Source organism: Giraffa tippelskirchi, chromosome 9 (genome assembly GCF_054371585.1).
Source record: "Giraffa tippelskirchi isolate mGirTip1 chromosome 9, T2T-mGirTip1v1.2.pri, whole genome shotgun sequence".
Classification (NCBI taxonomy): domain Eukaryota; kingdom Metazoa; phylum Chordata; class Mammalia; order Artiodactyla; family Giraffidae; genus Giraffa; species Giraffa tippelskirchi.
The window spans coordinates 119,317,719-119,344,757 of NC_137283.1; the positions used below are offsets into that span (position 1 = coordinate 119,317,719).

The following is a 27,039-nucleotide window of genomic DNA, read 5'->3' on the forward strand; positions in this document are numbered from 1 at the left end:
GATGCATAGAACAGTCTTATGGACTCTGAGGGAGAAGATGAGGGTGGGACGTTCTGGGACAATAGCATTGAAACATGTATATTATCATATGTGAAACAGAACACCATTCCATGTATGCTGCATGAGACAAATGCTCAGGGCTGGGGCAATGGGATGACCCAGAGGGATGGGATGGGGAGGAAGGTGGGAGGCAGGTCCAGGAAGGGGAACACATGTAAACCCATGGCTGATTCATGTCAATGTATGGCAAAAACTACTACAATACTGTAAAGTAATTAGCCCCCAACTAAAATAAATAAATTTATTAAAAAAATAAATAAATAAAGATGTCCGAACTATCGGACAATTATATTCATTTCCCATGCTAGTACGGTTACACTCAAAATTCTTCAAGCTAGCCTTCAGTGGTGTGTGAACTGAGAACTTATAGATATTCAAACTGGGTTTAGAAAAGGCAGAAAAACCAGAGATCAAACTGCCAACATTCACTGGATCACAGAGAAAGCAAGGGAATTCCAGAAAAATATCTACCTCTGTTTGACTGACTATATTAAAGCCTTTGACTGGTGGATCATAACAAACTGTGGAAAACTCTTAAAGAGATGGGAATACCAGACCGTATTATCTGTTTCCTGAGAAACCTGTAGGCGGGTCAAGAAGCAATAGTTAGAACCTTGTATGGAACAACTGACTAGTTCAAAATTGAGAAAGGCAAACGACAAGGCTGTTTAATATCACCCTGTTTCTTTAACTTGTATGCAGAGCACATCATGCAAAATGCTGGGCTGGATGAGTTACAAGCTGGAATCAAGATTGCTGGGAGAAATATCAACAACCTCAGATATGCAGATGATACCACTTTAATGGCAGAAAGCGAAGAGGAAGCAAACAGCCACTTGATGAGGGTGAAACAAGACAGCAAAAAAGCCAGCTTAAAATTCAATATTAAAAAACTAAGATCATGGCATCTGGTTCCATCCCTTCATGGTAAACAGAAAGGAAAAAGGTGGTAGTTACAGATTTCCTCTTCCTAGGCTCTAAAATCACTGTGGATGTTGACTGCAGCCAACGAATGCTTTTTGGCAGGTAAGTTATGACAAACCTAGACAATGCATTAAAAAGCAAAGGCACCCCTTTGCTGACAAAGGTCTGTATAGTCAAGGCTACTGTCTTTCCAGTAGTCATGGATGGATGTGAGAGCTGGACCATAAAGAAGGCTGAGCGCCAAAGAATTGATGCTTTTGAACTGTGGTGCTGGAGAAGACTCTTGAGAGTCCCTTGGACAGCAAGGAGATCAAACTAGTCAACCCTAAAAGAAATCAACCCTGAATACTCATTGGAAGGACTGATGTGGAAGCTGAAGCTCCAATACTCTGGCTAACCTGATGTGAACTGCGGACTCACTGGAAAAGACCCTGATGCTGGGAAAGATTGAAGGCAGAAGAAGAGGGTAAGAGGATGAGATGGTTGGATGGCTTCACCAATTCAATGGACATGAACCTGGGCAAACTCCAGGAAATGGCAAAGGACAGGGAGGCCTGGTGTGCTGCAGTCCATGGGCTGCAGAGTCGGACACGACTTGGCAACTGTACAACAACAACAAACCAATTAGGTCCAACTATACGCTCTGTGAATTTTGCTCTCCTCTGTTTATCTTATTACAAGCTTCTCATGTTTTTTGTTTCTACCTGAACGTATTCCTACAAACATGCAAAGGGCTCCTTGAAGAACTTTATCTTAAAACTACTGGGTGCATAAATTATCATGGGTGTTCAATAAAAGTTAAATTGGACTGCACAAAATTTCTAGCTTTTTTAGTACAATGAAACTTAGCTGTTGGATTTTTATTTCAACTTGGAATTGCAATGTAGTTTACTTTACCTACATATCTCATTCTTCTAACTAATTACTTCAGAGAACTCATGGTTTTTGATACACAAACATAAAAATGCAAAAAAACCCCATATGTATATATATGGGGTGTACATGTTGTCGTTGTGCCACTCAGTCGTGTCCAACTCTTTGTGATCCCATGGACGCCAGGTCTCCCTGTCCTCCCATGTGTATCCTTTAGCTTGTCTGCTGAGGGCTTGGGAGCAGGAACAACCCAAACAGCAATAAACAATCTAGTGTCCAGAGCTTGGTTTCTAAATGCTCTACTGAAAGGAACTATGGGTCCTTGGAGAAATGGCTGATTCTAAGGTTGACAGGCAAAGGATGAACTGAGCCTGGAACTCCTTCGTGTATCAGAAAGAAAAGAAGTGTTGGAAAGATTAAGAAATGTCAAATAACAAAGAAGCCAGGCTGAAGGGCACTCCAGTAGGCTAAATCAGAGCCAACTTGAAAATCTAAATAATGATAACAGTGGATTATAATCCAAAGAATAATATAGAAAGCCATAAGTCTGTAGTGATTTAATAAATGAATAAATTGAAAATTTGATGAAAAACAGGGTAACTCACAAGATCTCAAATTGCCCTTCCCACAAATAATTATAAAGGGAAACAAAAAACCTTAATGAGAAATCTACATACCTTCTTATTAAGAAGTTACAATGCACCTCATCAGTAATTCCTGGAGAAGGAAATGGCAACCCACTCCAGTATTCTTCCTGGAGAATCCCATGAACAGAGAAGCCTGGCAGGCTACAGACCATGGGGTTGCAAAGAGTCGGACATGACCGAGTACAACACAGCAGCATCAGTAATTGGAAAAATCTAAATTGCATGCCACCTGATAGGGTTCAATGACAAAGACATATAATCACTTCTGTGATATTCCTGCCAATGATGAATAACCTGAATTATCAGTAGAAAAAAGTAGCAGAAAGGAAAGAATGAATATTCTCATGAAAGTAAGGTGGGTGTTCGAGATTGAAAGTGACCAAGGAGACTCGACAATTAAATGCAATACGTGATTCTGAACTGGATCCTTTTTCTACATAGAATACTATTAGGATTCAACTGGTAAATCACAAATGGGATTCAAAGATTGGATGGTAGTAATGGATCAAGGCTAATTTTAATTTTCTGATTTTGATGTTTGTATTATAGTTTTATAGGACACTGCCCTTGTTTGTAGGAAACAGACTGAAGTATTTCTGGTTATGGGACATAATGTCAGCTACTTTCTTTCAAATGGGACAGAATTTGAAAAAAAGGTTCTCTTTCAAGTTTTATATTAATATAAGCGTGAGATTAAAAAGAGAGAGAAAGAATACTATTGCGTTAGATTGCGAGCTCTCTCTTCCAACCTTCTAGAGTTTTGTTCTACTAGGGCCCTGCATGTATCAGGTATTTAATGAGTGCTTCTGATTTACTACTGAATGACAAAAGGAAATCACTGTGGCTGCCATGCAAAAGAGCATCCTGAAACACAGTAAGAATAGAAGAAGAGGGACTTGTTAGAAAGCTACTACAACAGTCCAGTAAAAAATGGCCTGAATTGGTGAGAATGGTGATGTCAGAAGTAAAGATTACATAATATTTAGAATATGAATTCAAAAGATGTTGTGTTACAGAAACGGAGGCGAGAGAAAGGATGGCATAAAGGATGACTCCCAGTTTTCTGGCAAAACCAACTTGATGATGGCATTTACTGACAATGGAAACATAAGTGGAAGAATTCAGAAGAGATGAGGAGTGGGACAGCTCAGGATAGTGAGTTATTTTAAATATGTTGAATCTGAGGCACTTGTAAAACACTTCAATAGAGATACTGTACAAGTTGTATGTGTCTGGAACTTAAAAGTAAAAGCACCTATGCAGGTAGTGCAGGACTGAGAAGAGAAGATGGCCTGAAAGAAAACTTTCAAGGCTAGTGAATGGAGGAAGAGCCAGAAAAGCTGACTTAAAAGGCACAGCCAAAAGAGGTAAGAAGAAACCAGGAAAGAGTGATGTTAAAAAAAAAAAAAAGAGAGAGAGAGAGAACATTTCAAGAAGAAGACATAATTGTAGTTAAATGGTGCTACAAAGTCAAGTAAAACAAGGATAGGAAATACCCATTAGATTTAACGAGACTGACATCATTGCTATGTAAGTGGAAGAAGCCAGATGGGTAAGCTGAGAAGTGACAGAAGGTAAGAAAACTGAGACAATAACTGTAGACATCAATTTGAGATGGTTCCCTTTAAGGAAAGGAATAAACAAGATGGTAGAGGGAATGGAATCCAGGGTTAAGAGAGGTTTGATTGTTTTACAATGGAGAAATCTGGACATTTATATGCTGGGGGACCAAAAAAACCAGAGATAAATTTGATGGCACAGGAGAAAAGAGAAAACAGAATGCAAGTTTTCTTAATTCCACACTGGAGTTTGTCACAGAGGCCCCAAACATTCAGTTAAAGTGATTTTGAAAATACAATCGTTATTCATCAGACTATTAGAATTTTATTTAGTAAAGAGTTCTAAAGTCATCCAGCACCATCTGAGGCTCAAAGAAGTTAGGTGACTAACTTACCTGCTCAAGGTCACATGGTTACTATATGATAGAGCTTTGACCCAGGGGTTTCCTGACTGCATGCTCTTTCCGTGACCCCAGAGTGAGTTTATATATGATCTGGGTATTCTGCAGAAGTGCATTTGGGATCTTAAGGGTGGTGAAGGTAGGAGAAAGAGATGTGGGTTGGAGAGAATTGTGGACACATTCTAGAGTCTGGAATCCCCATTCCTATTTCATGGAAGTTCCCCTTCTGTTTAATAAACTACGGTCCTGAATAAGATTTAAGGGGAAAAAAAAAAGGCAAACAATGATCAAAGAAATGTAAAAATGTAGAAATACACATACTTTAAAACTTGCTTACCGGGTAATAGCACTGAACAGTCCACGGATGCGTGCTTTATGTCTAGATACAAAAGCTTCAGTAAATATTACTCCTCTGTTATCAAGATCAATGTGTCCATTAATAATTCTACCTAGTCGCTGAGTTAGTGCCTGAGGGTAAAGATGGATGAAAATTCTTATTAATATGATAGAACAAAATTACAGATTTACATTTGCACAGGTTTACTAAAGTCATACTGCATGCTGATGTTGTATTAATCATACGACTGAGTAATTTCAGCAAGCATGAATTAACAAGATATATAAAGTAAAATGAAGACTTAGGATCTAGGAAACTTCATAATCTTACGGTGAAGACAAGAATTGAATGAGTCTAATAACTGATACGTTAAAAAACTCAGCTACATGCTAATAAGGCCTATTTATAGGGTAAAATAAAAGAGATTAACTAGTTTTCCAGATATAGGCAGCCTGAAACACAGACAGTCAAGACATTTACAAGGATCCTGGAGAGGATCTTGTATGGAGCAGCTAATGCTAACAGAGAGAAATTAATATCCCAAGATTCTGCAACCTAGAGATACATAAAACCTGAAAAGTTATACTCTGTGATGCAAATATTAACAAAATGTGTCCATAAATCTATACTTACAGACAACCTGATTTCTTGGTAACCTGAGGAGAGCGTTTCTCCACAGCTACACTATGACTGGGATCAAGTTTATGAAATGAGTTTGGACATATTTCCCTTTCCAGGACAAGTTAAATCTATTCAAGTCAGCCTGGCTGATACTTCTATGGTACAAAAAATGCTTTCCAAACAACTTTTTTTTTTAAGGATCCATTGTTTTTGCCACACCATGAGGCATACGGGATCTTAGTTCTGCGAGCCAGGATTAAACCCGTGCCCTTAGCATTGGAAGCTCAGAGTCTTATCCACTGGACTGTCAGGGAAGTCCCCCAAACAACTTCTTAGTGAGTTTTTACAATATTGCCTATGATACTGAGAAAAATTAAAGCTGAAAAAAGAAACCACATATATTTCTAAAATGTATCAGTAGCACAATAAGAAACCACTTGATCTATTCTGATACTTTAATGTAAAACTGACTAAAAATGTTTTTTTTTGCCTTCTGTGATTTACATGTATTTGCTCATTTTATCTTCTGTAATTTACATACACTTGCTCAGGAACTTAGTCTCCTGAAATGCTTTGTAAAACAGGTCTATATGCTCAATGGTATTTTAGATGCAATGAGGAGAAATCACCCACTTAAAATGAGTGAGTAAATCTGTTTCATTATAATTAATCTCATGCAATTATGGTTTGGTAATTTCTGTAAGCTCGATTTTCTCAAAGTATACCTAAAATGATTTGGCTTTTCCCTTATTTGTTCCAGTAAATATATAAACAAAACCATCATTTATTGAGTTCTTCCTCTAGGCCAGCCATTTCACCAGATATACCATGTATATGACACTTCACTGACATCTATGAGACAATTATTCCCATTTTCAGATATGTAACTTGAAGCACAACAGGCATAAAAATTAATTTTTCTGACCCTAAGTAACTAAGCAGTGTCATAGACAGAATTCAAATCATGGTCTGTTCAATTTCCACTGTTCCAAACAGACTCCTAAAATGTTCAACCACTTTAAGAAAACAGAAATAACAAACAAGGAAATAGTCTCTATTTTCAGGCACCATTGTAATTTAACTTATAAAGATAATCTGATTTGAGTATTGACACAAGTACCAAAAATTAAGAGACTATAAGCCATTCCTTGATTCCTCTCCCTATCACACTCTCAGTTTAGAGGAGGAAAAAAAGTGACATCAAAAGAAGTTGTTTGATGCATGAGACAGGGCTCAGGGCCGGGGCAATGGGATGACCCAGAGGGATGGGATGGGGAGGGAGGTGAGTGGGGAGTCCAGGAAGGGGAACACATGTAAACCCATGGCTGATTCATGTCAATGTATGGCAAAAACTATTACAATATTGTAAAGTAATTAGCCCCCAACTAAAATAAATAAATTTATAAAATTAAAAAAAAAAAAAAAAAGAAGTTGGTACTATTGACATGTGGGGAAGAATATTTTCTATTGGGAAGGGATGCTCTGTGCACTGCAGGATGTTCAGCAGCATCTGTGACCTTTACCACACAAGATGCCAGTAGCACCTCTTATAAATTATAATCTTCATCAGTTGTTCTTAAACTATAACTAGCATGGAGCCTGGTAGGCTACAGTCCATGGGGTCACTAAGAGTCGGACACAACTGAGTGACTTCACTTTCACTTTTCCCTTTCATGCACTGGAGAAGGAAATGGCAACCCACTCCAGTATTCTTGTCTGGAGAATCCCAGGGACGGCGGAACCTGGTGGCCTGCTGTCTATGGGGTCGCACAGAGTTGGACACGACTGAAGCGACTTAGCAGCAGCAGCAGCAATCAGAACTGAAGATATCCTTGCTAAAGAAGCATTCAATAAAGATATACACTTCTGGTATACTTGCTACTGTATCCAAGCAGGCCGAGACCTCAAGTCTACCAAGTTTAGGGTATCTCTGGGTTCAGGAAGATTAAAATCACTTCTAAACAATTTTATCAGAGGCATCAATGTTTAAGTATCCCCCAAATACACTCTTAGAACACAGTCAAAACTAGAAAATAGTCAAAACACTTGCAAAAAACAAGTAATAGTAAGTCTAGTTTTTTTCCACCCTCTCAACTCGTCATTTATTTGAAAAGACAAATTATACCATTAAGGAAAAAAAATACCTGTGTCAGAAAGTTTCCAGGAAGATCATAGGTTTTACACAGTTCTGCTATGGTTATTTGACCACTTTCCTGTAATTTATCATTTACTTCTTCTGCTAAACGATCCAAATAGTTCCTAATAGTTTAAATTAAAAAAAAAAAAAAAAAAAGGAAAAACTCAATTAGGAATAATAATTTTCCTCTATCTTTTTATGTTTAATTTCTGCTGCAATAAGGCATTCCCCAAAAGTAATTAATATGGTATGTTTAGGTAAACACTATTCGTTAATCATATTCTGAAATTTTTCTTATCAATGTAACTAAATGGAAGGTTAATCAAATAAATGCTGAAATTGTTTTCAACAATTAAAATTCTACAGTTATTTTCATTAAGACTTTTGAAACAATTCTGCTCTCAGAGTTAAGCTCACATAGGAAAGATGATAAAAATTGTTTTGTGTTACTTTAAAACAACAGAAAACATTAAAAGTTTTTATTATTCCCAAGTATTCCACACAAGTAAGCACTTACTTTTTAAGTACAATAATGAAAATCAGTACTAGAAGAGTTCTAAAAAATGCTGTAGTGCCACAATTATTCTAAATTTAAGTATAAACTTACAAAAAAGAAACACAAAAAGGTATTCTTAATTATTGTACTTACTCATCTATCAGTTGTCCCAATACTAGTTGAACATGTTTTTCTGATTTAACAATGTCACCAATTCTATTTTCAATATGAGTCAGATCCACATTAATTACCTGGAAAATAAGTATACATTCTATTAGTGATAAGTTCATATTGTTTTTAAATTTGAAATTATGTATTTTAGAAGTTTAAAAAAATGGAAATTTTTTCCCTTAGGTGAATTTCAAATTGATTTGAAGTATTATAAAAAATCTCAAACAATTAGGGGCTTATTGCTTATTCACTTTCATTTCTGAACCTGTACACTTTCACTCGCTAAGAAAGCTTGCACTACAAAATCACACAACTTCAAAGGTCTTTTCTCCTCCAGAGTCCCACCTAGACCCCACGGAGGCAGACAGGAGTGAGAGGGCGGGCCTGAAGCAGTGCAACAGGCAGGTCCTGACCTGCCGACATCATGCAGTGAGTCTGTGAGTCTATGACCCCAACTGCCCACTGCCTCTGAGCAATCGCTGGACTGCTGGCCCATAGGGAGCCTCCCAGCCCAAGGACCATCCCAGCCCTGACTTGTTCACTCAAGAGAGGCTCTGCAGGCCAGTCTTCAGGGGGTCAAGCCTGCTGATACATCTCAGCCCATGGTGTGATCCATGGGCTTGCAAAGAAGTCAGCCAAACCCACTGTCAGCTTCGTGAATGAGGTTTCTCAGCAGATCCTGGCTGGTGGTTCTGAGGTAGGAGGTAGATGGGTCCCCTGAGCTGAACAGCTGGAGTTTGTCAAGCAGAGTAAACTGGAGCTTTGTTTCCCCTAGACACTTCAAGGATAAAGTTAATAGCAGAAGCTGAGCACTGCTGGAGTCAAGAAATAAGATGACTGCATCTATCACTCCTGAGGTCAAGGAGATCTCCAGGACTGCAAATGTATAGAAAGACTTGGGGGTCAAAAAGGGAGGGGCACTATCCCATAATAGGTGCTGTCAATCTCCTATAGGCTTCCACGCTGGAATCCATCTTGGCAAAAAGATGCATAAGTATATCAGGAAGAGCCTTGGGTCAAGTCTGAGGTGGGAAATGAAGAAAGATGACTGGCCAGAGGAAATATAAAACCCAGGAAAAACTGCTTCCATGTAAGTGATTTAAATCACCTCTCTGGGATGCTCCTCATTAGGGAGGACACCCACACTCTTCCCTGGGTATTTCTGCTTTGTTTTAAATAGACTGCTTCTTTGTTCTCTTTGCATGTACTGTGCTTCCAATAAATTCCATGTCTGCTTTAAAATGTCTCTTTGTGGAATTCTTTCTCTCAAGAAGAAAAGAACCAAGGTCCTCTCACTTGCCAACATCATCTGGTGCCATGGTTCAGATTGCTGCCAAGGTAATTTGCAGGTCTCACTCAACTATGGCAAGAGATCTCTGCATGCACTATCTTCCTTGCTTCTCCTTTGGATTGTGTCTTTGTTTCCTACTTATCTTGCACAGAAGGACCTGTTTTTCACTACATATGTTCAACATCCTCCTGGGAAAAGATCTTTTGCTTTTTATTTCTAAACTGCCAGTGCTGTCTTCATCAGGCTGAGTGCACAGGCTCCCTGAGGTCTTATCTTTGTTACAAAACACACACATCTGAAATAATTATGCTTCTCAATTCCAATTCCTCCAAGAGTTTTTCCTTTTACTTCTCAGCTGCCCCCCTCACCCCGCCCGCAGGCTTTGGCAGCCCATACACTGCTACAGACAGCCTACTGAGCTGGCCAATTCTCAGTAGATCACAACATAAATTTTATAAATGCTCAATCCTGAGGAGTACACCCCAGTGTAGGAAATCTTGTTATAGGACACAGGGGAGACCTGCTGTCTATAAAGGCTTAAGGGAAAATCTGGCAACTGCTTTGCAGTGGTTCATATGTCCACCCTAGGCAGGGAGGGAGAGCACCTTGAAAGGAACCAAAGCTGACCAGAGATGTCTGGTTAGAAATCAGTGAGGGAGTAGAGGATGCTCCAAAGCCTATCAGCATAAAGATCAAAGGTAATTCAGAGGATGTTCTGAATCCCTTACAGGTGCCTCCTAGTAACGTTTCCAGGATGCTGGACTTCATTTCTAGGAGTGCTGTTCTCGGTTGCATGTTATTCAACATGGGAGGATCTCCTTCTAAACCCAAAGAAACACCCCTTGAAAACGCTCCTAGGGCACTAAGTTTTTTTGTTCTTTCTGTCCACTTTCAGTTATAAACACCATGGACGGTACCCCTGGGACAACATTTCATCAGCCAGTCTTCCCCTCTTATTAGTGTCAATTTAAGCACTATTTGGTCTAAATTTTAGCTATAAAACTATGAATACAAAAATAGATAATCTTTTCTGACACTGTGAGACCACAATATTCTTTAGATTTCAGAGAAAACTGGTTAAAACTCTTTTGAAATTGCAAAATTGGTTCTTTTTTAAATTTGTTAATTGGAGGATAATTGCGCTACAATATTGTGTTGGCTTCTGCTATACAACACATAAATCAGTCATAAATATACATATGTTCCCCTCCCTCTTGAACCTCCCCCAACTCCATCCCATCCCTCCAGGTTGTCATAGAGTACCACTTCGAGTTCCCTGTGTTTTACAGCAACTTCCCATTAGCTATCTATTTTACACATGGTAATGTATATGTTTCATGCCACTGTCTCCATCTGTCCCACCTCTCCTTCCCCAACTCTGTCCACAGGTCTTTTCTCTATGTCTGCATCTCTATTCCTGCCCTGCAAATAGTTTCATCAGTACCACTTTTCTAGATTCCACATATATGCATTAATAACATACTTCACTCTGTATAACAGGCTACAGGTATATCCACCTCACTATAAATGACTCAAATGCATTCCTTTTTATGGCTGAGTAACAATCCATTGTTTATATGCACCAAAACTTCTTTATCCATTCATCTGTCGATGGACATCTAGGTTGCTTCCAGGTCCTAGCTACTGTAAATAGTGCTGCAATAAACACTGAGGTACACGTGTCTTTTTGAATTATGGTTTTCTTAGGGTTAAAGTTCCAAAATATAAAAGCAACTCATGCAGCTTACTTAAGAAAAATGAAAAACTCAATGAAAAAGTGGGTGGAAGACACTTCTCAAAAAAACTGGTTCTTTTGTATAGGCAATTAGAGAAAGTTAGCTTGTTAAAATACTTTTTTTTTCCTTCGGAATTCTGACCTTGAGGGAAAACACGCCTAAAAGAAAGCTTGAAGCTAACTCTTATTATGTCCTTGAGATACAAACACAGCCCACTTTTTCTGAGACTTTGCCCTTGGATTAATTAGTAGAACTTCAAGCCAAGGTTAAAAAAGAAAAAAAAAATGCAAAGAGGCATTTTAAACCTTGAGCAGAAACTGTGAGATCTCTGTTAGTCTGGATTTATGTATGTCTCCAGTACGTGTCTTTGTCTTTAGATAATATTGCTGAAGTTAATCCATGTGGATTACAACAAATTGCGGCAAATTCTTGAAAGAGATGCGAATACCAGACCACCTTACCTGCCTCCTGAGACACCTGTATGCAGGTCGACAGTTAGAACCTTATATGGAACAAGTGACTGGTTCAAAATTGGGAAAAAAGTACATCAAGGTTGTATATAGTCATCCTGCTTATTTAATTTATATGCAGAGTACACCATGTAAAATGCCGAGCTAGATGAATCACAAGTAGGAGTCAATATTTCTGGGAGAAATATCAACAACCACAGACATGCAGATGATACCACCCTAATGGCAGAAAGTGAAGAGGTACTAAAGAGCCTCTTGATGAAGGTGAAAGAGGAAAGTGAAAAACCTGGCTTAAAACTCAACATTCAAAAAACTAAGATCAGTGCTGTTCAGTTCAAGATGGTGGAGTAGCATGATGTCTGCTCATCTCCTCCTGCAACACCACAAAAACTGCAACTAGCTGTTGATCAACCATCGACAGGAGGATGCTAGAACCCAGCAACTAAGATACCCCATGTCCAAAGACAAAGAAGAAGCCACAGTGAGATGGTAGGCGGGGGTGCATTCACAGTAAAATCAAATTCCATTTCCACCGGGTGGGTGACCCATAAACCGGAAAACAATAATATCAAAGAAGTACTCTCATTGTTGTGAAGCTTCTGAACCACACATCAGGCTTCCCAGCCTGGGGATCTGACAAAAGGACTGGGAACCCCCAGGGAATCTGGCCTTGAAGGCCAGTGGAATTTGTTTGCACAACTTCCACAGGACTGGGGGAAAGAGACTCTAACCTTGGAGGGCACAAACAAAATCTTGCAGGCACCAAGACCCAGAGGAAAGTAGCAGTAACCCAACAGGTGACTGAACCAAAACTACCTGCTAGTGTTGGGTGGTCTCCTGTGGGGGCATGGGTTGGCAGGGACTCACCACAGGGACCAGAGCCTTGGCAGCATCAGGCTGGGAAGGTCTCCCTTGTAGTTCACCATTGTTACCATACAGCCCACAGGAACCAGAGGTCAAATTGCCAACATTTGTTGGATCATTGAAAAAACAAGAGAGTTCTAGAAAAATATCTATTTCTGCTTTATTGACTATGTCAAAGCCTTTCACTGTGTGGATCACAACAAACTGTGGAAAATTCTTAACAGATGGGAATACCAGACCACCTGACCTGCCTCTTGAGAAATCTGTATGCAGGTCAGGAAGCAACAGTTAGCCTTGACTAGATGGACCTTTGTTGGCAAAGTAACGTCTTTGCTTTTTAATATGTCTAGGTTGGTTATAACTTTTCTTCCAAGGAGCTAGCGTCTTTTAATTTCATGGCTTAGTCACAATCTGCAGTGATTTTGGAGCCCAAAAAAATAAAGTCAGCCACTGTTTCCCCATCTATTTGCCATGAAGTGATGGGACTGGATGCCATGATTTTAGTTTTCTGAATGTTTAGCTTTAAGCCAACTTTTTCACTCTCCTCTTTCACTTTCATCAAGAGGCTCTTTAGTTCTTCACTTTCTGCCATAGGGTGGTGTCATCTGCATATCTGAGGTTACTGATATTTCTGCAGGCAATCTTGATTCCAGCTTGTGTTTCATCCAGCCCAGCATTTCACATGATGTTCTCTGCATATAAGTTAAATAAGCAGAGTGACAATATAAAGCCTTGATGTACTCCTTTCCTGATTTGGAACCATGTCCAGTTCTAACTGTTGCTTCTTGACCTGCATACAGATATCTCAGGAGACAGGTCAGGTGGTCTGGTATTCCCATCTCTTTGAGCATACTCCACAGTTTGTTGTGATCCACATAGTCAAAAGCTTTGGTATAGTCAATAAAGCAGAAGTAGATGTTTTTCTAGAACTCCCTTTTTAGATGATCTAGCAGATGTTGGAAATTTGATCTCTGGTTCCTCTGCCTTTTCTAAAACCAGCTTGAACATCTGGAAGTTCACGGTTCACATATTGTTGAAGCCTAGGTTGGAGGGTTTTGAGCATTATCTTCCTAGAGCATGAGATGAATGCAATTGTGTGGTATTTTCAATTCTTTAGCATAGGCTTTCTTTGGGATTGGGATGAAAACTGACCTTTTCCAGTCCTGTGGCCACTGCTGAGTTTTCCAAAATTGCTGACACACTGAGTGCAGGACTTTCACAGCATCATTGTTTAGGATTTGATATAGTTCAACTGGAATTCCATCACCTCCACTAGCTTTGTTCGCGGTGATGCTTCCTAAGGCCCGCTTGACTTCACATTCCAGGATGTCTAAGTCTAGGTGAGTGATCATACCATCATGGTTATCTGGGTCATAAAAATCTTTTTTGTATAGTTCTTCTGTGTATTCTTGCCACCTCTTCTTAACATCTTCTGCTTCTGTTAGGTCCATACCATTTCTGTCCTTTAATGAGCCCATCTTTGCATGAAATGTTCCTAATTTTCTTAAAGAGATCTCTAGTCTTTCCCATTCTGTTGTTTTCCTCTATTTCTTTGCACTGATCACTGAAGAAGGCTTTCTTATCTCTTCTTGCTATTCTTTGGAACTCTGCATTCAAATAGGTATATCTTTTCTTTTCTCTTTTGCCTTTCACTTCTCTTTTCTCAGCTATTTGTAAGGCCTCCTCACACAACCATTTTGCCTTTTTGCATTTCTTTTTCTTGGGGATGGTCTTGATCCCTGCCTCCTGTACAATGTCACGAACCTCTGTCCATAGTTCTTCAGGCACTCTATCAGATCTAATCCCTGGAATCTATTTGTCACTTCCACTGTATAATCATTAAGGGATTTGATTTATGTCATACCTGAGTGGTCTAGTGATTTTCCCACTTTCTTCAATTTCAGTCTGAATTTGGCAATAAGGAATTCATGATCTGTGCCACAGTCAGCTCCCAGTCTTGTTTTTGCTGACTGTACAGAGCTTCTCTATCTTTGGCTGCAAAGAATGCAATAAATCTAAGTTCAGTATTGACCATCTGGTAATGTCCATGCGTAGAGTCTTCTTTTGTGTTGTTGGAAGAGGGTGTTTGCTATGACCAGTGCATTCTCTTGGCAAAACTGTTAGCCTTTGCCCTGCTTCATTTTGTATTCCAAGGCCAAATTTGCCTGTTACTCCAGCTATCTCTTGACTTCCTATTTTTGGATTTCAGTCCCCTATAATGAAAAGGACTTTTTTGGTGTTAGTTCTACAAGGTCATGTAGATCTTCATAGAACCATTCCACTTCAGCTTATTCAGCATTTCTAGTTGGGGCATAGACTTGGATTATTGTGAAACTGAATGGTTTGCCTTGGAAATGAACAGAGAGCATTCTGATTCCTAAGATGTTGACGTTCACTCTTGCCATCTCCTGTTTGACCACTTCCAATTTACCTCGATACATGGACCTAACATTTCAGGTTCCTATGCAATACTCCTCTTTACAGCATTGGTCTTTACTTCCAGCACCAGTCATATCCACAACTGGGTGTTTTTTTCTGCTTTGGCTCCGTCTCTTCATTCTTTCTGCAGTTATTTCTCCACTGTTCTCCAGTAGTATTTTGGGCACCTACCAACCTGAGGAGTTCATCTTTCAGTGTCCTATCTTTTTGTCTTTTCATACTGTTCATGGGGTTCTCAAGGCAAGGATACTGAAGTGGTTTACAATTCCTTTCTCCAGTGGACCACGTTTCTCAGAACTCTCCAACATGACCTGTCCATCTTGGATGGTGCTACATGGCATGGTTCATGGTTTCATTGAATTAAACAATGCAGATGGCCAAAAACATGAAAATATGGTCAACATCACTAATTATTAGAGAAATGCAAATCAAAACTACAATCAGTTATCACCTCACACCAATCAGAACAGCCATCATCTAAAAGTCTCCAAACAATACATACTGGACAGAGTGCGGAGAAAAGGGAACCCTCCTAACACTGTTGGTGGGAATGTAAAACTGGTACAACCATTACAGCAAACAGTATGAAGGTTTCTTAAAAAACTAAAAATATAACTACCACATGGTCCAGTAATCTCACTCCTGGGCACACATCTGGAGGAAAGCATACTTTGAAAAGACAGATTCACCCCAATGTTCACTGGGGCACTATTTACAACAAGACATGGAAATAACCTAAATGTCCACTGACAGAGGAACAGATAAAGAAGATGTGGTACATATATAGAGTGGAATATTACTCAGCCATTAAAAAAGAGTGAAATAGAAGACAAGTGAAAAGCAAAGGAGAAAAGGAAAGATACACCCATTTGAATGCAGAGTGCCAAAGAATAGCAAGGAGAGATAAGAAAGCCTTCCTTAGCGATCAGTGCAAAGAAATAGAGGAAAACAACAGAATGGGAAAGACTAGAGATCTCTTTAAGAAAATTAGAGATACCTAGGGAACATTTCATGCAAAGATGGGCTTAATAAAGGACAGAAATGGTACGGACCTAACAGAAGCAAAAGATAGTAAGAAGAGACAGCAAGAATACACAGAAGAACTGTACAAAAAAGGTCTTCATGACCTAGATAATCATAATGGTGTGATCACTCACGTAGAGCCAGACATCCTGGAATGTAAAGTCACGTGGGCCTTACGAAGTATCACTATGAACAAAGCTAGTGGAGGTGATGGAATTCCAATTGAGCTAGTTCAAATTCTAAAATATGATGCTGTGAAAGTGCTGCACTGAATATGCCAGCAAATTTGGAAAACTCAGCAGTGGCCACAGGACTGGAAAAGGTCAGTTTTCGTTCCAACCCCAAAGAAAGGCAATGCCAAAGAATGCTCAAACTACCACACAATTGCACTCATCTCACACGCTAGTAAAGTAATGCTCAAAATCCTCCAAGCCAGGCTTTAGCAATACATGAACCGTGAAATTCCATATGTTCAAGCTGGTTTTAGAAAAGGCAGAGGAACCAGAGATCAAATTGCCAACATCTGCTGGATCATCGAGAAAGCAAGCGAGTTCCAGAAAAACATCTATTTCTGCTTTATTGACTATGCCAAAGCCTTTGACTGTGTGGATCACAATAACCTGTGGAAAATTCTGAAAGAGATGGGAATACCAGACCACCTCACCTGCCTCTTGAGAAATCTGTACACAGGTCAGGAAGCAATAGTCAGAACTGGACATGGAACAACAGACTGGTTCCAAATAGGAAAAGGAGTACGTCAAGGCTGTATATTGTCATCTTGCTTATTTGGGCTGGATGAAGCACAAGCTGGAATCAAGACTGCTGGGAGAAATATCAATAACCTCAGATATGCAGATGATATTACTCTAATGGCAGAAAGTAAAAAGGAACTAAAGAGCCTCTTGATGAGGGTGAAGGAGGAGAGTGAAAAGACTGGCTTAAAACTCAACATTAAAAAAAACTAAGGTCATGACATCTGGTCCCATCCATTCCTGGCAAATAGAAGGGGAAAAAGTGGAAGCAGTGAAAGATTTTCTTCTTCCTGGCCTCCAAAATCACTGCAGATGGTGACTGCAGCCATGAAAGTAGAAGATGTTTGCTTCTTGGAAGGAAGGCTATGACAAACCAAGACAGTGTATTAAAAAGCAAAGACATCACTTTACTGACAAAGGTCTGTATACTCAACACTATGGTCTTTTAGTAGTCATGTACAGATGTGAGAGTTGGACCATAAAGAAGGCTGAATGCCAAAGCATTGATGCTTTTGAATTGTGGTGCTGGAGAAGACACTTGAGAGTCCCTTGTACAGCAAGGAGATCAAACCAGTCAAGCCTAAGGGAAATCAACCGTGAAAATTCTTTGGAAGGACTGATGCTGAAGCTAAATCTCCACTACTTCTGCCACCTGATGGGAAGAACTGACTCATTAGAAAAGACCGTGATGCTGGAAGAGACTGAAGGCAAAAGGAGATAGGGCAGAAGAATATGAGACAGTTGGATGGCATCATTGATTCAATGGACATGAACTTGGGTGAACTCCAGGAGATGCTGAGGGACAGGGAGTCCTGGCATGCTGCAGTCCATAAGGTCGCAGAGTCAGACATGACTTAGCCACTGAACAACAACAAAACCCTTACTGATGACATGCACACTTGTATTTTCTAAAAATATCTTCTAGGTTTAACTTCCACATACTAAGAACAAGTCACCATGAAACCAGTCACCATTTTTCTAGTCAAAAGTACATAAACTCTATAATTACATAAAATGGTAACTATGAGTTTATTTTGTAAAGAATAAAGTATAAGCAAGTCAACTGAGAAAGAAAAACTTGTTAAACTGATTAAATGTATCAGTGAAGGTCATATAATTATGTCTTCACAAACCCAATATGATACCAATATCAAGTGACTAATTAAGGCATTGAAAAAATTAGTAACATAAAAAGTTGAGAAATCAAAGTAAAAACTGTTATAAAGCTGAAATTTACCTGTTGCAGATCAACGATGTTTACTCGACCTTTAAAGAAAAGACATTCATTTAAGTTATCAGAAAGTACATACCAGCCCCAAACTGCAAATTCCAACAGATTTATGTTTTGGACATTATCAACATGCAAAACATAAATCTTTCTGAAAAGGACACAATGAAAGTGAAAAGTGAGAGTCGCTCAGTCATAACTGACTCTTTGTGACCCGCCAGACTTCTCTGTCCATTGAACTCTCCAGACCAGAATACTGGAGTGGGTAGCTGTTTCCTTCTCTAGGGGATCTTCCCAAAGGAGGGATCAAACCCAGGTCTTCCACATTACAGGCAGATTCTTTACCATCTGAGCCACCAGGGAAGCCCAAGAATACTGGAGTGGATAGCTGTTCCCTTCTCCAGAGGATCTTCCCAACTCAGGGATCAAACCAGGGTCTCCTGCATTGCAGGTGGATTCTTTATCAACAGGGCCACAGTAATTAATATCTTCAAAGACAAGTTATTAGCATAATAAGTATCCATGGCTAAAATATAGAGGATAGCTTATTTTCAAAGTTCCATTTGTCATATCAAACCAATAACCAGCATCAGGTGATACCAAGTTGGGCAGACCTATGAGGGTTCTTTTCATCCCTTCACAATTTATCTACTGTGACCAAAGACACATTAACAACAAAATTCAGATAAATTATTTTCAATTATTTGAAACTGGTAGGTTATCACTTATTAGCTAAAGCATATCTGTTAAGCATTTCAAATTATAGCTAGTATTTTATTAGGACTATGCGGTAAGATAAACAAACCTCAAGGGTATATCTAATAACATCTAACAAGTTGTTTTCACAGATGCATCTAATTTAATCAAACGGTATTCAAATCTGCTCAGTAATTTCTTCATATTTCAAAAAGGCAATGGAAACAAAAACTTTTTTGTATTTGTAGTAGCTTTTCCTACAATCTAATACAACATCATACTAAATTATTTTGTAATTTGCAAACAAAATTAAAAAAAGACATGGTAGTACAGTCTTGATTTTCTGTAATTTAAATAATGATAATGATCTGTAATTTAAAACCTCTGTTCCCTTTTCATAATTATCACCTGATAACAGACAGCTAAGTCCACCCGAGTCACCCAATAAACTCAAGAACTGTGAAAAGAAACAGCTGATTAATTCACAAATAACACATAACTCAAAATAAAAAAATGCCATTTTGTACAGTGACAATATTTGACTTCATTTAAACTATATAATGTTCACCCAAATCTGTTTAAAAGTATTAAGGCTGATTATCATATTAACAATAGAGAAGGGTGTCCAATAACCTCCAAATCATTTATGATTTATGGTTTGAAAGGTCACAGCTCAGCCCCTTTCCAAAGAACCAGAAGAAAAAACTAAGGAATTACTTACCACCTCGAACATGTAGCTCATCTCTCATTTCTTTACTAATTTGGGCTGGAGTAATATATTCCTTCCCATCAAGTGTGTGAACTACTTCTAGCTGTTTCTGAGCAATCAATTTATTCACAATCTCAATGCAGTTCCTCTCTGACAATCTGAGGGAAACAAGTTTTAAAAATGAATTTGATACATCCAGTGCTCAATATGTTTAAGGAGATGTATGACAATGGGTTTTTAAAAGGTTTGGAGAGTCATTAGGGTCTATATTACAGCATCTGCATCTTTTTTCGTATAACACCAATTCAACACATTTTTAAAATTCTAGGGAGTAAACAGGTTTTACATTAACTTAAATCATGTAGTTCATTGTTACAAATCTATTGTAGATTTCGAGTTTGCTCTTTTAGGCCTGCTTCTAATCTTCAAATCTGAATAGAAAAGTAAGGACATGTAATTTAAGTAGAAGAAAAAACATATCCTACTTTTATTTCAATTTTCGCTTTCGCTTCAGTTTAAAAAAGCAAAATTTTCTTTTATTAAACGCATAGTTGCCTCACTCCTATCTATAAGCTTTGTGAGCAGTACACCTGGCCTAGGAAAACCATAATTTGCAACTGATAGTTACACAAACACTTAAGCGTCCTCGTTTGCTAGCAGTGATATAAAACACAGCATCAGAGGATTAAAGTCTTCAGCTTCAGAAGGAACAAGGCAAGAAGTAGTCAACGGATAAAAAAGGATTCTATTAGCATTGTATGTGTTCCGTAAAGGTAAAAAGCAGACTTAGGGGGCTTTTTCAGGACACACCCCCCAAAACATCAAGTGTCTGGAGTCCCTAAAAATGACAGATGGGAGTATGGCTCTGGCCTAGCACACCTATACTGGTGAACAAGAAGGCAAAATGTTTACGGAGTCAACATAGTATTTGCAAAATACTGTACCTTGGGATTAGCCTCTCTTTTCAAGCTCTTTCTAAGTCAGGAAGTGTGTAATAGGCAATGATGCTATAGGGACTTGCTAACAGTTAAGCAAGGATCAGAAGTCTTAGGGGTGTCACCAAGTCACCAGCCCCAGCTGTCGAGGTGGGGTGGCCTCGCCCGCACCTGGCTGGGGCTTGGAGGGGGTGGGAAGGAATATTCTAGGTCTTCCCCACCGAGAACTATTTTGGAAGCCGCACTTCAGGCTCTGGGAGGAAGGGACGGGGCGAGAACGCTGACAGGGGATGGGAAGGTCCGGGGTCCAAGGCCTGGGCTTTGCAGCCTCAGATCCCGGCGTGGCCACCCGAGTCTATTTTGGACTCCACAAACGGAGAAGGAGGGTCAGGCACCTTTGCGTGGCCTCTGCGAACTGCGCCCGCTGAAAATCTGCCGCCAAACGCCTAATCTCTTCCCAGGCGTCCGCCATCTCGGCCCTATTCAGCCAGCCGCCGACGAAACGCAGACACGTCAGCCCAAAGGCCGCGGGAGCCGAGGCGGAACGGGCCGCGCGGAGGGACAAGAGACTCTCCGCGACGCAACTACGGAACGTGCGCGACCTGCGCCGGCGGGGGCGGGGCCAGAAAAGCCGCAGCCCCGCCCTCCCCTCGTGGGAGGTTTGTCCTGGGCTGTGCGATTCCTGCGTGGTTGCGGAGGGCCAGGCTTCCGGTCTCTACTCGTCTGCCTTAAAGCAAAGTTAATAAAGTGTTACTTCAAGTCTTTGTTTGCTTTATTCCTAATATTTTGGCACAGTGATAATCAAGTTAACCACTCTTAGTTTTTTATTTTTTTTCTTCCCTGCCCTCTATTTGATTTATTTTGGGGAGGTGTGGGAGAGGAGCTGCGGCCCAATCTGCAGTTACATTCTTCTCTGTTAACGTAGGGCAGTTCGATTTGTGTAGGGAATCATGCTATGGGTCACAGAGTTCGTTTGGATTTTCCCCTAACATCTTACGGGAAAACCTGAACGAAGGCTTTGACTAACCCAATAATATTTTCACTTCAGTAGCTCAGCCGTGTCTGACTCTTTATGACCCCACGGACTGCAGAATGCCAGGCTTCCCTATCCTTCCCCAGCTCCCAGAGCTTGCTCAAACTCATATCCATCCAGTCGGTGATGCCATCCAACCACCTCATCCTCTGCCATCCCATTCTCCTCCTGCCTTCAGTCTTTCCCAGCACCAGGGTCTTTTCCAATGAGTCAGTTCTTTGCATGAGTTGGCCAAAGGATTGGAGCTTCAGCTTCACCATCCGTCCTTCCAGTGAATATTCAGGACTGATTTCCTTTAGAATTGACTAGTTTGATCTCCTTGCAGTCCTCTCAAGGGGACTCTCAAAGATTCTCAAGAGTCTTCTCCAACACCACAGTTCAAAAAAATCAATTCAAGATTGTATTTTGTAGGGACAGCTTGTGCTGCCTAAAAGGATAGTCACTAGACAGATGAAGCTATTTAAATTAATTAAAATTAAGATTATATCAGAAACAAACAAGTTGAGATTGAAAACATAATGTTGTTTTCAGTAACAACCCCCCAAATGAAATACTTAGGTATAAATCTAACAAAATATGTATAAGATCTACACGAGGAAAACTACAAACTCTAATGAATGAAATCAGAGAAAAACTAAGTAAATGGAGAAATAGTCAATATTCATGCATAGGGACAGTCAATATTATCAAGATGTCAATTCTTCCAAACTTGATCTGTAGTTTCAGTACAATCCCAATCAAAATCCAGGTAAGTTATTTTGTGGATATCAACAAGCTCTTTCTAAAGTTTATATGGAGAATCAAAAGACCCAGAATTGCCAATATGGTGTTGAAGAAAAACAAAGTTGAAGGACAGACACCGCTCGAATTTAAGACTAATTACAAAGCTACAGTAATCGAGACTGTGTGGTAATGGTGAAAGAATAGACAAATATATCAATGAAACAGAATAGAGAGCCCAAAAACAAACCCACATAAATATAATCAAATAATCTTTGACAAGGAACAAAATCAATACAATGGAGCAAAGATAGTCTTTTAAGTAAATGGTATGGAAACAACTAGACATTCACATGCAAGAAAGAAAAGAAGAATCTAGACATAGACCTTACACTCATCATATAAATTAACTGAAAATAGATCACAGACCTAAATGAAAAATGAAACTATGAAACACCTGGGAAATAACGGGAGGAAATTTAGATGACTTCTAGTATGTCAGTAACTTTTTAGATACAACACCAAAGGCACAACAGATAAAATAAATCATTGATAAGATGGACTTCATTAAAATTAAAAATTGCTCTGCAAAAGCCCATGTCAAGAGAACAGAAGACAAGCCACAGCATGGTAGTAAATATTTGCAAAAGACACATCTGATAAAGAACTGTTTTTCAAAAGATATAAAGAAGTTGCGACATTCAACAATAAAAAAAAAGATGAAAAATGGACCAAAAACCTTAACAGATAGCTCACCAAAGTAGATATACAGATGACAAAGAGGCATATGAAAAGATGCTCCATATCACATGTCATCAAAGAAATACAAATTTAACCAATGAGATGCCACTACACACCTATCAGAATGGCTAAAATCTGGAATGCTGACAACACCATATGCTGGCTAGGATGTGCAGCAAGAGAATCCTCATTCATGGATGGAAATGCAAAATAGTACAGCTATCTTGGAGACAGTTTGTCACTTTCTTACAAAGCTAAACATGCTCTTAACATATGATTTAGTAATCACACTCCTTGGATTTCACTCAAAGGAATTGAAAAATTATGTCCACATTAAACCTGCACACAGATGTTTATAGCATCTTTATTTGTAATTGCCCAAACTTGGAAGCAACTAATATTTCTTTCAAAGATTGAATGGATAAATGAACTGTGGTACATACAGACAATGGAATATTATTCAATGCTAAAATGAAAATGAGTTATCAAGTCATGAAAAGACCTGCTGAAAACTTAAATGCATATTACTAAGTGAAGGAAGCCAATCTGAAAAGCCTACATACTGTATAATTCCAACTTCATGACATTAAGGAAAAAGCAAAACTATGGAGATTGTAAAAAATAAATGGTTGGCAGCGTTTGGGAAGAGAAGAGGATGAACAGTTGGAACACAGAGGCTTTTTAAGACAATGAAAATACTCTATATGATACTATAATGAGAGACACTTGTTATTACACATTTGTTCACATAAATTGAATGTGCAACATCAAGAATGAGCCATTACATAACTATGGGCTTTTGGATGGTTTTGATGTATAAATGCTGCTGCTGCTAAATCGCTTCAGTCGTGTCCGACTCTGTGCGACCCCATAAACGGTAGCCTACCAGGCTCCTCCATCCATGGGATTTTCCAGGCAAGAGTACTGGAGTGGGGTGCCATTGCCTTCTCCTGATGTATAAATAAATGTAAGCATATCGATTGTATTAATAGCAAATGTACCACACTGGTGGGGGATATTGATAATGAAGAGGCTATATGTGTGTGGGGGAATGGGGTATATAGGAAGTCTCTGCGTCTTCCTCACAGTTTTTCTGTGAAGTTAAAACTGCTCTAAAAGTAGTTTTTAAAAATACAGATATTATTTAATATTAGTTGTTTAGTCACAATAGCTACCTTTCAAGTGCTCAATAGCCACATGTGGCTCATGGCTATCTTATGGGACAGTATGCTGTTGCTGCTGCTGCTAAGTCGCTTCAGTCGTGTCCGACTCTGTGCGACCCCATAGATGGCAGCCCACCAGGCTCCGCCGTCCCAGGGATTCTCCAGGCAAGAACACTGGAGTGGGTTGCCATTTCCTTCTCCAATGCATGAAAGTGAAAAGTGAAAGTGAAGTCACTCAGTCGTGTCCGACTCTTAGCGACCCCATGGACTGCAGCCTACCAGGCTCCTCTGTCCATGGGATTTTTCCAGGCAAGAATACTGGAGTGGGTTGCCATTGCCTTCTCCGATGAGACAGTATAGAAAACCAATTTTATCCTCACCAAAAGTTCTATTGGATGGCTCTGGTTTAGACCATCGATAAGGGCACACATTTGTTCAGACTCTGAGATCATGAGATTCAAAGCAACCACCTCCAGTTAGCAGCCACGTATCATAACTATAATTTCAGTCATTTTGAATGAGGCATAAGAATTTGAATGGGAAATAGTTCAGTGTTGGCCAATATCTGATAGATTACCTGATAGGATAATGGTAAATAGCACAAGTGGCTACTGAATAAGAGATGAGAGATTCCTTTTAAGAACAAGCTTGTGTATATTTGAAAAATAGTATTTCAATTCTCTAGAATATTTTCTAACAGTTTGTGTTTACAAACCTAAGTCAGATTTTGACACGTTCATTATGTGGAAAGGACTCAAGGTCTTTTCAACTACACTAGTATGTGGTTGTGGAGAAGGCAATGGCACCCCACTCCAGTACTCTTGCCTGGAAAAGCCCATGGACGGAGGAGCCTGGTAGGCTGCAGTCCATGGGGTCGCTGAGAGTCAGACACGACTGAGCGACTTCCCTTTCAATTTTCACTTTCATGCATTGGAGAAGGAAATGGCAACCCACTCCGGTGTTCTTGCCTGGAGAATCCCAGGGACAGGGGAGCCTGGTGGGCTGCCGTCTGTGGGATCGATCGCACAGAGTCGGACACGACTGAAGCGACTTAGCAGCAGCAGCAGTATGTGGTTGTGGCACCATCCTTAGATTCATCTAAGGCTAGCTAGATATTCTAACATTCGTAATGTGGGTTGTTGGCTTCACTGAGATGGCAGGGGATGTGATCCTGTAAAGTTCCTCCAAGATAAACTTTCTCCAACTCAACTAGGGAAATGAAATGAAACAATGGCAAAATGGGTATTTTCAGGCAAGTCAGTATTTGCTATTTGTTACTGTACAGAAATTACAAAGATATTGTTAATTACATAGCTAACATTATCTTATTGCCCTTTGGGATTTAACAATTACCTCCATCCCACCATCAAAAATGCCACTATAATCCTATACATAGAAAGCATCAATGTCTCAGGAAACTACTATGAGTCACAGGTGGAAGAAGGCCATTTGCTTTTAGGGCAAAGAGGTTGAGATTTTTTTTTTTTTATTTGGTTGCTGTGTGGAATGTGGGATCTTAGCTCCCCACCCAGGTATAGAACTCATGCCCCTTGCATTGGAAGAGTGGAGTCTTAAACACGGGACTGCCAGGGAAATTTCTCGTTGTGACTATTAAGAGGCAATTTCTTTTTTCCCTTCTGAGGTTTCAATGAATATTTGATTGTAGGACTACCTCACGAACAAATAAGAGTAATGGGAGAAAGAGCAAAGAGAACTAATTGGATATTAAATAAAAAGAAAAGTCAATGAAAACAGAGATTATTATGATGTTGAAGAGATAGGCAGTAAATCACTCAGGACTTAGAGAATCAGAGAGTATCAGGGCAGGAAAGGCTCTTCAGATCATCCATGCTAATACCCATCCACAGCAATAATTTCTTTGCAAGGCCCTGGCAGATTAGGTACTTTTTGCTTGAACACTTAAAATGATGAAGTGTTCCCTTCTTTGCAGGGCAGATTAATCCTTTTGGGGACAAATCTAACTGTTAGAAATTCCTTCCTTATACTAAAGCAAGATCTGTTTCCCTGTCACTTCAATATTCTTTCCTTGGGTGACTCAGAAGATGACTCTAATATATCTTTCCTATGGCAACTTTTTAGATATTCAAAGCATGTCCCTCTTGCTTTCTTTTTCCAAGTTAAACATCTCAGATACTTCAATTATATCTCCTGACAAGATCTCCAGATTTCTAAATATCCTGGCTACCCTCTCTTGTTAAACTCTAGTTTGGCAATGTCAGCTTTAGAAAGTGAGGTCCAGAAGGAATTTAGTATTTTATATATAGTCTGACTAGAGCGGTGACAGTGAGATTAATTTCCCTGGATATTATACTTCTGTTAATTGGACTCTTGGCTTAAATTGAGCTGGTAATGAACTGTATCTGACTGGTATTTATCTAAATTGCTATCAAACTAAGTTCAGTCTATTCGGTACCTGAACAAATTAATTTTATTTGATAAGTTTCACCTTGTTATTTTTGACCCATTCATTCATTTATTCTTTCAACAAATAGTGTTTGAGGTCTACTATATGCCAGACTTTATGGTATACCCTGGGGATACCAAGAAGAACAAACTATTATTAAGCTCAACTAATTAGCTGAGATTAGTTCAAAAATTAACTGTGTCATTCAATATTGCTATTTCTGCCATCAGCTGCCTTCTATAGTGATTAAGTATTCAACTTAATAACAAAATTGACTAAGAGTGAATCAAGGATATATATCTGTGATAACTGGTGACACTCATACATCTTAGATTTGAAAAATTTTAGAGCCAGAAGAAATTTAGGAGCATCTAATAGTGTGATTCATTTATTTTTTTAAAAGAGAGTTAGCATAAGTATAACATGGCTATAGTTGTCTTAAACACCATGTGTGTGTCTGTTCTAAGTTACTTTAGTCATGTCCGACTCTTTTTGACCCCATGGACCTTGCCAGGAGCTTGTCAGACTCCTCTGTCCTTGGGATTCTCCAGGCAAGAATACTGGAGTGGGTTGCCATGCTCCCTCCAG

At 39.3% G+C, this 27,039-nt stretch overlaps 1 protein-coding gene across 2 annotated transcripts in view; it reads right to left on the minus strand.

Moving 5' to 3' along the window:
- The window catches only part of UFL1 (UFM1 specific ligase 1), a 59,243-nt gene extending 38,378 nt beyond the window's left edge, over nt 1-20,865 (minus strand). The window contains exons 1-6 of one of the 2 annotated variants that reach the window (XM_081529766.1): nt 20,765-20,865; nt 19,447-19,592; nt 18,039-18,067; nt 8,209-8,306; nt 7,567-7,681; nt 4,802-4,932 (exon numbers count right to left, since the gene is read on the minus strand). In XM_081529766.1, coding sequence (XP_081385892.1) covers nt 4,802-4,932; nt 7,567-7,681; nt 8,209-8,306; nt 18,039-18,067; nt 19,447-19,592; nt 20,765-20,841 — 596 coding nt within the window. In that variant the 5' untranslated portion in view covers nt 20,842-20,865. Of the gene's footprint in view, nt 1-4,801; nt 4,933-7,566; nt 7,682-8,208; nt 8,327-18,038; nt 18,068-19,442; nt 19,593-20,764 lie in introns of both variants that reach the window. The other variant, XM_081529767.1, reaches the window with a different exon arrangement.
- Nucleotides 20,866-27,039: the final 6,174 nt, after the last annotated feature.